The sequence below is a fragment of the Podarcis liolepis genome (genome assembly GCF_965112155.1).
Source record: "Podarcis liolepis genome assembly, chromosome: 1".
Taxonomy (NCBI): Eukaryota; Metazoa; Chordata; class Lepidosauria; order Squamata; family Lacertidae; genus Podarcis; species Podarcis liolepis.
Window position 1 is genome coordinate 73381653 of NC_139554.1, and position 14702 is coordinate 73396354.

Here is a 14702-nt window from a genome sequence, read left to right on the forward strand (position 1 = left end):
CCCTGGAGCAGAGGGGAGGGAGTGTGGCGCCACAGTGGGGTGGTTTTAGCTGTGCGGTATCTGCTGAGGCGCCATGTGGGGCACCTGCGGGGCTTTCCGTCATGGGGTCCGGGGGACCACCTGCCCAGGGCTGTCGTGGCGCTGCCCCGCTGGGTCTCCTGCGACCGACAATGGGCGGCCCACGACGCTTTTGGTTGTCGTGGAATCCTCTCCGATGTGACTCACCGACGAGCCAGTTTCGATTCCCGGGAGCCACCGGCTTCCCTAAGCAGGCGACTTTCAGCCAGGTGAGGTTTCCCTTTCGTGAAATGGAGTTGGTCGTATTCGCAACCTACGTCCCGGGGGCATTTGTAGGAGCCCCTCTGGTTCCAACGGCAGACCCAGCGTCCTGGTCCCTCAAGGGGCCCGCCAAAGAGCCACTGGGGAGTGCTGGGTGCGCGGTGGATGGGATTCGGATGAGTACTGCGCCTGCACCAGGAGGTTCCATGTAGCTGCTGTGCCTGACTTTAAAAGGTCTGAGGGACAGGTCTCCCCAAGCCAGCGAGCATCACTGAATGCTGGGGCAGTGAATTGCAAACACAGAGTGACAGGTGTCATAAGAAACATTATTATTATTTATTAAATTTATGTACTGCTCTTCATCCCAGGATTGCAGTAGTATTTCCTTTTGTCAGTTCTGAATCTACTGCCAGTCGTTTTCATTGGCTGTTACCCTGAGTTCTACTCTATTCATTTGCCTCATATCTTTCTGAACTCTATCATGCCTTCCTTGTGCCTCTCCCTGCCACCCCAGCAACTTAGCTCACTCCCCCCCCCGCCAGATTTAAATTTAAATTTTCAGTAAAGGGAGTGATGTTCCTGCACTCTGATATTTTAATTTAGATTTCTTGGAAGTACCTTTTCCAGTGCTGTGCTCCTTTTTTAGAGATGGGATGACCGAAACTGTACATGGTACTCCAAACATGGCTTTGTATGTTGATTAATGTAGTGATTGTAAAACACTGTGTCCATTAGTTAGGAAATGCTGTGAGAACATAAGGAGAACATTTACCATACACTTTTCTTTGCATGAGAAGGTGTAAGGTAAATAATATTTAAGGTTAGTGTAGATGATCTGTTTGACATGTTGTGAATTTGTCTTGGATCTTGCCCATTTGATTGTGCAGCTGCTGTAGTGCATGCTATTCAGATGCAATGCTGCTGAAAGCAGACTGAGAGACACCATGGCATTGTGGATTGAGCTGACTCCATCACATGACTGCTTCATGCATGCCAGCTGTTGCATGGATAGTCTCCATCCAAATTAAAGCTTTACCAAAAGGGTATTGTGAATTAGCCCTAAGTGATCGTGTTTTGGCAGCTATTATTATTTGACTGCATTGAGGACCATGGCTTGAACAGAGCACACACTATTGATTATTCCAAAGCATTTCTGGTGTTATCATGTGGTCATCTGGTCTTGCTTAGGTCACCAGATGCCCTGTTATTAACCTGGGCTGTTACTGAATACAAATGTTTACTTCCACATAGGGTGCCAGGAAATGTCTTCAGTACTATTTCTATTTTGATAATACTAGTACTTTGTTTAGTTCATGTGAAGGTAAGCCAAATACCTTGAAAACATCAAGCAGCTCCACTAATAGTGTTATATAAAAGCTTATTAGCCCTCAGGCCTTTGGATACATATCAGTTTCCAAAAATAAGGTCATTATAACTTTCTAATTGACAGTGCAATCCCTTGTAAGGCTACTCAGACATATGTCCTAATGGGACTTATTTCTAGGTATGTGTATAGGAATTCAGTCTGTCTTGACCTTTATCTAACGAAGACTGCTTCGCTTACCTTGATGGAATCATCCCTGTTTGCTTCCATTTAAACTAGGGTTGGTTAGACGTTTGTTTAAAGAAAACAATTGATCATATTTTAAAAATTGGAATTGCTTTCAGACTAGTCTCTGACATTGGTTCTGCCTAGGCCCTGAAATCTAGATACCATGCCACATCAGTGTTCTGTCAGATTCCACGTGCTATGATAAAATATACAATACTGATGTCCTCTTATATTTTTCTTGGATAATCAAAGTCCACATATAGATAATATTCAATGATAGTCATACACAGAGTAGACCCATTGAAATAATGGCAGTGTTACTCAAGAAAATTGGTTTCAGTGAGTATTCTCTTATGACTCAATTGAGTAGCATGCAGTGTTCTTAGCATTTCCATTTAAATGCATAATTAAGTCTTTGAGGTAAATGTGCATAACCATTAATTTAAAAAGAAAAGGGTGATCAGTTTGCATTCCAGAGCATGTATGTAAAAACCTGCAAGCTTTGTATCCTAGATCACTTATATTTCAGGCAGTTGTCATGAGGGAGTTACTGTTTTTAACTACATATTTATTATGATCATATTTATACCCTCCCACTTCCTCTAAGGATCTCAAGATGGTTTACAACAGCCTTCTCCAGCTGGTACCCTCCATATGTTTTGGATTACAACTCCCATCAGCCTCAACAAGTATTAGAAACTCAAATATATAAGCTAGGTGCCAAATGGCACCATAAATCTAGGTTACCGTCACCACAACAAAATGTCTATTCACCAGGGGGCTGGACTAGATTACCCTCGGGGTCCTTTGCAGTCCTGCAGTTCTGTGATTCTATGTTACATTGCTTGACTGTAGCTTGCTCTTACAACAATTCACTTGTCCCAGTGCAAGAAGGAGAAAAACACACAGTAGAAAGGGAAATAATATTAATGATGGACTGAGGCAGAGGTTTTTAAACCGTGGTTGACAACCTGGTGCCCAGAAATAGCCACGTAGTCACAATTGGACCCACACTGGTAGCAAATTGCACCTGGTATTTCTAACACTGAATTCAACATGGTGCTAAGTGGGGTATGCACTTTCCCTTCCACTGAGCTCCCCCTCAAACCCCAGAGCATGTTCCCTCAAACCCCAGGGCAAATTGTGGGAGGCACAGGAGGAGCAGGGGAAGTCCTGTTGCACAAGAGGGCCTTGTTCTGCTCATGCAACAACTTAGTTGAGCATTTCTCAAACTTGGGAACCCAGCTGTTGTAGGACTAAACTCCCATCGTCTGTAACTAGCAAGACCAGTGGTCAGGGATGGTGGGAATTGTAGTCCAACAACAGCTAGGGAGCCAAGTTTGAGAAACACTTAGTTGAACCCCACCCAATGCTGTTCTGCTACTGACAGCGTAAAAGAGCTTGCCAAATCATTGTGCAGATGCTAACATGCAGTTGAGGCATGCTTGGATTATTCAGTTGTGTGGAAAATGTCCAAAGAGGAAATTTGTATATTGTTGTTCAGAGATGCACAGTTTGACTTTTGAGCAGGGGCAAGTGAGACTGCAGCCCAGGAGTCCAAGGGTCAAGCTACACATTATTTTAAGCATGCTTTCTCCAGCCACTTCCTTAATGCACCCCCACCCCGAAACAAACAGTAGCTTTTTGTGACCCTAATCCAGATCAGGACCACACTGAATGGAAAGAAAGTCTGTTTCTGTTTCTGTTTGTCATCATTGCTTTGTTTCCAATTGTATGTTTGAGGAAGAATGCAAGTAATGACAGTAACTAAATAGCTAGCAAGTGATACTTAGCCAGAATAAATTAATAGCTCATATGGCTGACCTCAAATATGTATCTGTGTGTATAATGTTTACAAGCCTTAAGCATACAAATTAAAGTTATTTAAACTGTTTGCTGAGTGTATGATTAAACAGGAATGGTTTGGGGGTGATTTAAGAAGCTAACATTAGCTGACCTATGGCCTGTGGGTCATCTACATCCCTTCTTGTGGCCTGCCTCTCTGTCTAATAGCAACCCAAGCTTCAGACTGAAGAAATCAAATAGTGACTCTATGCCACAGAGAGATTATAATGGGTATAATGTTAATCAGATGCCGGTGTCTGCCCCACCCCAACCTCCTCCATTTGATATGGTCTTTGTTATTTCAGTGGGACACCAGCTGCTTCCTTTTCTGTGAGGCTGAAATTTTTTTCTGGTGGTTTTGCATCGGATCCTGGATCCCTAATGTCCAGTTGGATGTGTTTTGGACTGCAGCTCCCATCAACTCAAGCTATCACAGCAAATGATTGGTCTGAGACAATGGGAGTTGTAGCCCAAAACATCTTAAGGGCACCAAATCAAAGAAAGTTAACCTAGAGGACAAGCCAACATATAGCAAGCAAAGGTTGTATCAATCTTATGTCCTCTTGTTCATGATTTTGTGGGACTCGGACTTCATCATTATCCTGAATTTTTCTTACTTCCAGGGCCTGTTGCTTGAATTGCTGCTTAGGCTTACTGTTCATTTGGAATGACTGAAACACACTGTTGAGATATGATACATTTTAATTGTACACACAGTGTATTTATTTGACAGAGGATGTTTTCATTACTGGGTCTGTAACGTTAGTCAAATACGTGTGTCAAAGTTGCAGTAAAACCTGCATTATTTTCTGCATGGTCTGTCTTGCTACTGTACCACAGGCATTGACTTTTTGTTAACCTTTTAAGTTCTCTCTTCAGTTTCTTATCCCCTCACCACCAGCCCAGTTGGTTGGCACACATTAACATGAGAAATAATTTGTGATTGTCTAATATTGCCTACATTGTTTTACCAGGATGTATATCCTGGTTGCTTTCACTAGCCACATAGTTTGTTTTAAAGTATAAACAGCTGAGCCAGTGTATTAAAAGCACTGGGCTTCATTCTGTGCCTAGAAGTTTGCCTTGGGGCCCAGGCTGACAATAGAAATTGTAGCAAGAAACACTGCTCTTTTCTTTCCACCTAGCCAGAAATAATGGTGAAATTGAATTCCTAAGGGTTTGCGTAGCTGCTTCCTTCATCTCTATTGTTTATTAGGTGGCAGGAGTGGAATGTAATCTGATATACAATCAGATTTTAACATGGGAACACCTACTTGTAAGTCAGCCTTGTAAGTCAACTGCTGGGGTGTTAGTTAACTACACAGCCAAAAAATTTACCTACCTGCTTTTTATTTATCAGAGGAGCCACCTATGAGTGAAAAAACTGGCTAATAAAGAAGCATTTAACTCCCCAATTTCTCCTCCTCCCCTGCCCCACTGGTTGCTCTGTTTTTTCTTCCCTCCTTAATAGGAAGAGGATTCTGGTTCGCCTTTCCCCATTTTAACATGTATTGGTGTGCTTTGTTGCAGGGATGCACCTCCTGATCTGGGCTTTATCTCCCCAGGGGGCAGTGTGGGCAAATGAAAACAGCAGGCACTGCTGGAGTCAACGCAGGAGGTGTTTGACCACACTGTCAAAGAAGGGGAGGGCTAGAATATTCTGCTTTGTTAGCCCAGTTTGCTCTTAAGCTGGTGAAACAAAGTGCTCTGTCCCTGCTTTGCCAACCCAATTGGGTTTCATAAAAGCAAGACAGAATAAGTGGCTTCACTTCTTACGTGGCCAGTACCAAAGCTGATTGGGAAGGCAAAGCTTTCTGGTTTCCGCACCCAATCAGTTTTCATATTGTGAAAGTGGCTTCTTCTGCAACAAGTATGGAAGCTATTTGGGCTGTCAATGTACAACCTTCTGTCCCTGCTTGGACAGCCCAGTCGCTTGCCTGGCAGGAATTCCATTCTTTTGTTTATGTGGAATGCCTGATTACCAGTGGTAACAAAGCAAGTGGTTAAAGACATTAATGGCATAAGTGCATTACAATTCCCAACAACTGCATGTACTTTCCAATTGTATATTTCACCAAAAGGTGGAGCAGTTCTCCCTTAAGTTACTCAACAATATGAAAATTATTTCCTGAGTGGGATCTTCAGCCAGGTGGTGATGCAGCCTCTTCTGAGCCTCAGCCTGGACTTTGCTTTGCCTACAATGCTCAGTTCTCCTGTTCCAACTCTGGAGTAGTGATATCTGTATATTTGAGAGTTAAATTAGGATTTCCTGTAATCTGACAATTGAGAAAACATGGCTTTATAGTGTATATTGAAACAAGCCTTTATGAACCACCCTATTATTACTTTTTACAACAGATATTCTAGCCTTGCTGTATGCAAAGTTTTGAGCCCACCAGCCCATGCATACTTGTGATCCATATATATTTCCCTGCTTGGTTGCCTGCAGGCAATGTAGAACCCGCAGGGTACTCTGTTAGCAACTGTTTACAAGACTAAAATCCTCCCTCCTTTATCATGTTTACTGCTTTTTCTTTCTCTGCATAGAATGTTTTTTTTTTTTTACTTGTCTTATTTCCCCTATTTGGGCTACTTGAGTATTTGGTGCAATGTGGCCTGGCTGCTACTGCACCATTAACCCCTTAATGTGCCTAGCTACCCTCCCCATCTGGGCTGTGAGGGATGCTTTATTACTGGGTGCTTTTAAAGCATGGGATCTGACTGCTTGTCATCTGCCTCTGTCTTTACAGCTTCTGACTACAATTGTATTCTGAGCATTAGTGAAGAGGAAGCCAGGTTGAAGGCTCTGAATGAGTACCTCAGCACTCGTAGCTATATCCAGGGGTTCACATTTTCACATGCAGATGTGGAAGCTTTCAGGCAGCTTTCGGGCCCGCCTGTGGACCAGCATTTCCATGTGGTTCGTTGGTACAGGCACATAGAAGCAATTTATGATGGCAGCAGAGGAAAGCATGACTCCTGTAAACTCCAAACAAGTGAGTAATGGCAGGGGCTAGTGGGCAGCGAGCTAATGGCTGTCTTAATATATATATATAGAAAATTCCTAGCCAAGATTATTCTGTGATTTTATTTATTTTTTAAAAGCTCCTACATTTGATAGCCATAGACTTCTGGGTCATTACAACAAATAATCAGGCTCTGTTTCTTTCTTATTTAAAATATTATTTATTACATCTATATCCTTTTTTTCTGCCAATGAGTTCAGGGTGGTATACAAGGTTCTCTCCTCCCCTCTGTTTAATCCTTACAACAGCCTTGTGACGTAGGTTAGACTAAGAAGGTGTGACCAGCCCAAAGTTACTTTGTGAATTTCATGGATCACGTCACCCTCCCAGTCTCAGTCTTGCTGGAACAAATATGCTTTTGGTAGATGCTGAAAAGAGTACAGCCCAAGGTACCTACCTGCCTGATGTCAATAGGCAGGAAGTTCCAAAGTCTAGGTCATGGGTAGGCAACCTTAAGGCCCAGGGGCCGGATGCGGCCCAATCGCCTTCTCAGTCCGGCCCGCGGATGGTCCGGGAATCTGTGTGTTTTTACATGAGTAGAATGTGTGCTTTTACCTAAAGTGCATCTCTGGGTTATTTGTGAGGCATAGGAATTCATTTATTTATTTTTTCAAAATATAGTCCGGCCCACCGCATGGTCTGGGGGATGGTGGACTGGCCCATGGCTGAAAAAGGTTGCTGACCCCTGGTCTAGGTGCTGCCATACTAAAAGATGGATTTTGTTAATCGGCTTTGACTGAACAGGCAGCTTTTACCAAAGTGTACATCAAATGCAACTGGTAAAACTGCTTATTTGACACAAATAGGGGCAGTCGCTTAAGTTCATCTATGGACATGAATTGTCAGAGGCTAAAGTTAAGATTTTCTCCTTATTGCAAACCCATGTTCAAAATGGCATCTGCAGTCTTGTTTTTAGTGCTGGTGTGTGCCTCAGTTGGCCACAGATTGCCCTCCAAGGACCCTAGATCAGAAACCTGCAACCTTATTATTGAACTTCAACTCCCGTTGTCCCTCACCATTGGCTATGGTGGCCAGGGTTGATGAGAGTTATAGTCCAACAACATCCTGGCAGGCCACAGTTTTCACCATTCTTATCATTGAATTTTAGAGTTGGAAGGGACCCCAAGAGTTATCTAGTCCAACCCCCTGCTATGCAGGAACCTCAACTAAAGCATCCATGATAGATGACCATCCAACCTCTGCTTAAAAATCTCAAATGAAGGAGAGAGCCCATTCCACTGTCAGAACAGCTCTTAACTGCCAGACAGCTCTTCCTGGTGTTTAGTCAGAATCTTGTTTCTTGTAACTTGAAGCCATTGGTTGAATCCTTGCAGTGCTCTAATAGTGTCAGAGAACAGGAAAGGAAAAGAGACTTTGTTACATTATGTGCGAGTTTTCTCTACAATGACAAACACGAATATTCAAGTACCTATAATGAGTATTGTTAGTGGCTGCTTTCATACCTCCCAGAAAACCCTGCCAATTATATCTTCCTTATATTCCCTCAGGTGTTCAGTTGAGCTCTGTGGTATGGAAGACTTATCCAGGTGTATTTCAAACACATTGTTTCCCTCAGAATATACTCAGATGGTCATTGTCAAGACTGTGCCTTTTCAATTTGTTTAGTGGAATGTTGGCATTTTTCTCCGGGGACACCAGAGGGTGAACTGGGAGTACTATGAAAACCTCACTGAGCAAGCGTCTTCATACTTTTGTTGAGGTGGTAGTGCATTTTATTAGCATTTGAAGCTCCGTAGGTAGAGTCTGGAAACAGAAGAGATCGGTGTGGTGTTTAGAAGTGCAGATAAGAATTGTACTTGAAACTAAAAATAAAAATGCAACAAACCAAGATTAAATGTTTTAAACTTTTAAGCAGAAGATAGGAACTACTATTGGTTTTATTTGGTTTCATTTTCAAGGTGTGTCACACAATGGTGAACAAAGTGGAAATGATTAGAATGATAGCTGTTGTTTCTGGCAGGAATATTTGAATATTTGATTTGCCTGAATGAATAGTTTGGGTAGATTTTTGTATGTTTTTCTTTTGTGGTTAAGGTTATCATATTGTGGTTTATGCATTCTTCTTTCAGCCTTCTTATCTGGAGTCTTCTGGATCAAGTTTTGATTCTGTGTGCTGGTTTAATCTTTTAGAAATTAACCTCCTTGGTGGCCATAATTAATTCTCTGTGTGTGTGTTTAAAAAGCAACCAAAAGGACAGAATTAAATTGCTTTGTGTATGTTCTTTAAACTCAACCTTAAATCAATTATTTCCACTGCTTATGTCATAGTGAAGCTTTATTTAAGCGAGAAAGACATGTTTTTCTGGTTGCGAAATGGAAATAACTGGGAATCACAAATTATTGTCATCCTATTGCAAATTACCCAGTGTTCTACCAGTAAATCACTATCTACCATCTGCTCATTACTGACATAAGCTGTAGGAGGGAGAGGGTTCAGCTCTTTTCACTTGCACACCCCTTTTCTTCTTTAAATGGGATTCCCCTATTGCCCACTTCATACATGACTGAGGCAGGGCAGAGGGAATTGCAGATAAAATGAAACCAAGTGGGGAAATTATTTACTACTTGTATTCCATACATACATGTGACACCCCCTCCAATGCTGATTAAGGTATTATTCTGTGTGCTTACATTAAACTTATTGATGCGTTCTGAATCATATGTTTTCTTCATGAAACTGCCTTGTTGAAGTTTTCCTGTTTTAAGTATAGTACATATACTTTTTGCAGATGCAATGCAAAGAGACATTCACATAGTCAAAGTGTTGATTTTGGAACACTCTAGGAAAGAACCTAATTAAGGCTACAATTCTGTGGATTCTTACTGGGACATATTCCGGAGAAAACATGCATAGGATCACAAATATAAAATCATGTAGAAGAGGTGGTGTGGGATATATGCATTGTTCATGCTATTCAGGGAGGAATTCAAGGTCTTGCAAGCATTTCAGATTGCCAAATGCAATTATTCCCACCCCACTTTGCTGCGTGCTACAGCTGACCCAATTTCATGGGGTGTGGGAGCAGGGTGCGGTGTGGAATGAAACCCATTTAAGTGGACGTCCTTGCACAGGCTTCCACTGAGGGGACTCATTAGCTGAATCCTGCCCACTTTTTCTATATATCTGGGAGTTTTATGTCAACTTCATATCTTGGTGACTATATTCCAGAAGTTTTTTGCTCTGTCCTAAAGCAATTCAATATCTCCTCAGTGTAGAAGCTTATCTCTCTTTTTTAGACTCCCTAAAAGTTGGAAGAACAGCATGTGCATGTGATTTTTGGGAGGTGAGGAGGATGTTTTCACATTTTGCTGAAACAGGAGTTCCTGTGGGAGTAAGTGCACTGAATCAGAGCCCTGGGAGTTGCTGTCACTTTCTGAAAGAAAGAAAAGTGGCATCAACAATGTCATGATGTACTCTGCATCAAAAACGTGGTGTTGTTTTTCAAATTGTCTATTATTCCAGTGTTCCTTCTGAGCTAATGACAAAGATTTTTATAGCAAAGAAGCTCAGAATACCCTTTCTAGATTTGTTTTTCTTGGAAAATTAATACTAAATTTTAAAATCCTTTCTAGGTAAAAATAAACGTACTCAGCCTCCCTGGTCTCCACCCCAAGGAACAACATTACCCAAACTCTGCCTATACAACAGTCTCACTCGCAATAAGGTACATTTTTGAATTTGGCTTTTTCACATGCTGTCTTTTGCATAGTGGAGTTAGTAGCATTGCTCATGGTTGCTGAACTGCTTTTCCTGTAAGACTCTGCCTGTCCAAATTTGGGTGCTTCTAACTACTGTGTCTCCTTTTCCTCCTAAGGATGTGTTTCAGCCCCAAGATGGCAACAGGGTGAAATGGTATTGCTGTGGTCCGACAGTGTATGATGCCTCCCACATGGGGCATGCAAGGTATGGCCATGTCTGAGTAGCAAGTCCCTTGGGCAATTGAAGAGCAAAGCTGTAAATGAATTTGTTACATCAAACTAATACTGCCATCTTTATAAAATCTCTAAAAAAGCCAAAGTTTATGAATAATCTTCTTTTTGACATATTGGCACCAATTAATGCTGTTAGACATCCATAACAAGGATGTCTCTTGTTCGTTTAAAGTGAATAGCTGTCTATGGTGATGATCAGGACCATGGTTCTGGAGGATGAAGTGTCTAAACCTTTCATCCTGTGCTTTTTCCCCAACTGAAATTGCCCTAAAGCTACTGTTTGACTTATGGCAGAGAGCAAAGACATGGACGTATGTTTTAACCTCCTCATCCCCCACCCCAGTGCAGCAGTCCTGATCAAATTCTCCCCCACTCCAGGCCCCACAATTTCAGAGATCCTGATCACAATTTTCTTCATCACATCTAGTTTGGTCCTTTCTAGTTTCTCGCAAGAACTTCATATACCACTTTATGATACAAATGCAGATGTAATGGCATTGCTTTGAAATAACATAAAAATGAATGCCAAATGATTTGGGGTTTTAAAGGAAAGCTCTAAATGATTTGTTCGAATATCTAAATGAATTGTAGGTAGCAGGACACTGCAAGCTGGAAGCCAGGACTGCTATGTGTCGCCTTTCTTCATCACATATTAATTTTGTATACAGTGTATAATTTATTTTAGGAAAACAGTTCATTACTTTTCAAAAGCAAAAATATAATGTCATGCTTCATGAATACAATGGGTGCATGTAAATGCTCCTGAGGTTGCAAAATCAATTTGTCTTTTGAATTATTGTAGATCATACATCTCATTTGATATCCTGAGAAGAGTTTTGAAAGACTATTTCAAATACGATGTCTTCTACTGTATGAATATCACAGATATAGATGACAAGGTAATTCTAAAGTGCTGTCATTTGATTAGCTGCAGGAATGAGACTAACAGATGAGATTATTTAACTTAGTTTTTATTCTAATTTAAATGTCTATCCCACCAATAAGTCAAAGACTTTCTCTTTGAGGTTATTACTTCTTAATTCATACAACGCCATCAATGTACAAAATGCCTTTACATAGTAACACAGCAAAAAAGACAGATTTCCCCACCCGAAGAAGCTTACCATCTAATTTTCAGAAGAAGATGTTTGGAGAGACAGTGAGGAGAGGAGAGAAAGACAGAGGCAAGATAATTGGGCAAATATGGACAAATGGGCTGAGGCTTTGTGTCAGTTCTTGCCTCCCCCCCCCCTTTTTGGGAACTTTGGGAATGTTCTGTAAGATGAACACCAGTTCTAATTTACTCTTCAAATTGTATGCACTGTATGTGCTTCCTAAACATCTTTTAACTTTTGTGTTACAGATCATAAAAAGAGCAAGGCAAAACTATCTCTTTGAAAAATACACAGAGAAGCAGCCATCAGCAGCACAGCTACTTGAAGATGTCCAGATTGCCTCTGAGGTCAGCTCCTTGACTGTTATCTTCCATACTTCATGTAGGCAGGAGACTGCTTAGTTGTCTTCCAACACCTTGGATCAGAGGAGGAATCAGCCAGCTGCTTGTTCCTTCTTTTTTCTTTTTGTCCCTCTCTTCAGACTCTGTTCCATCATTGGCCACACGCAAGCTCTTTATATGAAGCCACCACTCTCTGTTCCTAGCAGGGCTAAAATCCTCAAGACTCCAAAGACTTGTTCACACTTGGAAGCAGTGTTGCTTCTTCTAGGGACAACCAGAGCTTTACATACCTTGGCTGCTCCTGTTTCCAGCACATTGCCTTCATCTGGCCATGTGCTGGAAATGTGCTTCATCACTGGGACTAACTTCAGTTCATTGGCATCCCCCACATCCAATCATAATCTCCCCCATGTAAGTGGACACCTTAGTAGTGTCTGCCAAAACCAGTTTGGAGAGAGACACCAAGCTTTAGTGCCCTAGCCTTATCACCTTTCCTGAGAATACTTTTTGCTGCTACTTTTCTTCCTACAGGCAATCAAACACATTTACTTTATTTGATCTGCAAACCATAAGCATCAAATACAGTGGAGGGTCATCAATACAACCATAACAAAAATGAGAAAATTGGAAGGGGGGAGCACAAGATGCATGCACACAAATGGTGTCTTTAAAAATAGTGTAACAAAATAATAATCAAAGAGAGACAATTTTGACTCATCCTCCCTTTCATCATAGTGGGCTGCAGCAAGGAGCTTGTCCATATTTTTCTGGAATCTGCTTTTAAAATGAAGATTATAAAATTCATCTGTGTTCCCCAAGTGTAGAGAATGTAGTGAGGAGATAAAATGGAAATTTACCAGATATAAGTTCTGGTTCTTATTTTCCCATCAGTAGGGTCCCATTTTTATTCCCTCAGTATGTAATTTTTATATTGCTATGGGCTCATGTTTCAACTGAGCTGCTGTCACAAGGACAAACACTCAGGTGACAAGGCAACCCAGTAAACTTGTCTTCCATAACTGCTGGTGCAAAGTGTTTAACCTGGCCATTGAGAGTGCTGTCCTATATCTGTGAAATTTGAGCAAATCTTTCCATTCTTTCATACCCTCCTGTGACTTTTTATAATTGCCTATAAGATTCCAAATTCTTCTGGGAAAAATGGATTATGTTTAGATAAAGATTTGCTAATTTTTAAAATTTGTGTAATGTTGGGGACCAGAACACTAGGTTTTTCCTGCTGTGGGATTTGTTGTCTTTGGAAGGGGAATGTCCTAATCTTTAATATGGTTGCTACCCATGAAAATGCCTGGTAATGACCCTCCTCACTATAGCATGTCTACATTCCATTTTAATTTTGAAACTCTACCATGCAGACATTTGTTACTGCTTTACTCTGGAGATTTTGCTGAAAATTCAACACAAGAAAACTTCTAAGGAATATTTTATAAGATGGCTATGATTTTATTAAGTGGTGCTTATTTGTTGCCTTCAGTGTGGTTTTATGTATATTTCATTCATGTTTATTAAATCAGCCTTTTGCAGCTAAGCTACAAGAGACCACTGACCCTGATAAGAAACAGATGCTGGAAAGGATTCAGAGTGCAGTGAAGGCTGCTGTGGAACCTCTAGAAATTGCACTGAAAAATAAACACTCTGAAGGTCAAGTCAGCAAACATGCTGAGGTCTGTACTGAACGGGCTGTTGTTCTCTTAAGCGAATTAAACAGTATCCTTGAGCTCCATTTACTATTTTAGGGTGGGACGTTGCTTCATTGAAACCATTTATATCTGTGAGGTTACATAATTATTTGAGTGACTTAACTTTTTTTGCCCAAGTATTGACAGTTAGGCACAACTCTGAGGGTCACATGGCAGCAGAGGCCATGTGCACTTGTTCACACACACACGCATTAGACTTGTGCATGTGTACAAACACACACTGTTTCAGCATTTGCAGTGCTTCCCAGTCTTGTGCTGCGGTAGGAGTGGCTTTAAAGAGCCATATTCCTGCTTTTGAGTGGATCATTCAAGAACAGACAGGGGAAATTCATTTCCCAGTATATTGCTGCTAAACACCACAGCACTAAGACTGGAGAGAAAACACTCTGCCTATTATTTTAAGAGTAAAAGGTATCACTTCCACCCCTGTGCTAGAGAGAGAGAGAGAGAGAGAGAGAGAGAGAGAGAGAGTGTGTAAATGCTGATTAGTTTCCCTACAAAGTATCCTCTAAGGTCTGGAATCTTTGGGAGTGGCTTTCCAAGACGTATGATAGGTTGTTTCCAGGTGGAAAAACTGGTAACATGCACTCAAGCTTTGGATCCTGGCCCAAATAAATTAATATTATTTAATCACAATAAAGAACACTCTAGGCTTTATCTTGAAAAAGTGTGCATTGCTGATAATTATGTGTTTTATATATAGATCTATAATTTATTTCTAGGTGTTATTGCAAGAAGCAAAAGATATACTCTCTGAGTGGCTGGACACTAGGTTGGGCAGTCAGGTGACTGACAATTCTATATTTTCAAAGCTCCCCAAATTCTGGGAAGAGGAATATCATAAAGATATGGCAGCTCTCAATGTAAGTATG

At 41.2% G+C, this 14702-nt stretch overlaps 1 protein-coding gene across 2 annotated transcripts in view; it reads left to right on the plus strand.

Moving 5' to 3' along the window:
- Positions 1-14702, plus strand: part of CARS1 (cysteinyl-tRNA synthetase 1) — a gene marked incomplete at its 5' end in the record, with an annotated part of 33383 nt that overhangs the window by 265 nt on the left and 18416 nt on the right. The window contains 7 exons of one of the 2 annotated variants that reach the window (XM_083460649.1): positions 6427-6672; positions 10297-10388; positions 10539-10627; positions 11459-11555; positions 12020-12118; positions 13645-13794; positions 14553-14693. In XM_083460649.1, the coding sequence (XP_083316775.1) occupies positions 6427-6672; positions 10297-10388; positions 10539-10627; positions 11459-11555; positions 12020-12118; positions 13645-13794; positions 14553-14693 (914 nt within the window). The remainder of the gene's footprint in view (positions 1-6426; positions 6673-10296; positions 10389-10538; positions 10628-11458; positions 11556-12019; positions 12119-13644; positions 13795-14552; positions 14694-14702) is intronic. The other variant, XM_083460650.1, reaches the window with a different exon arrangement.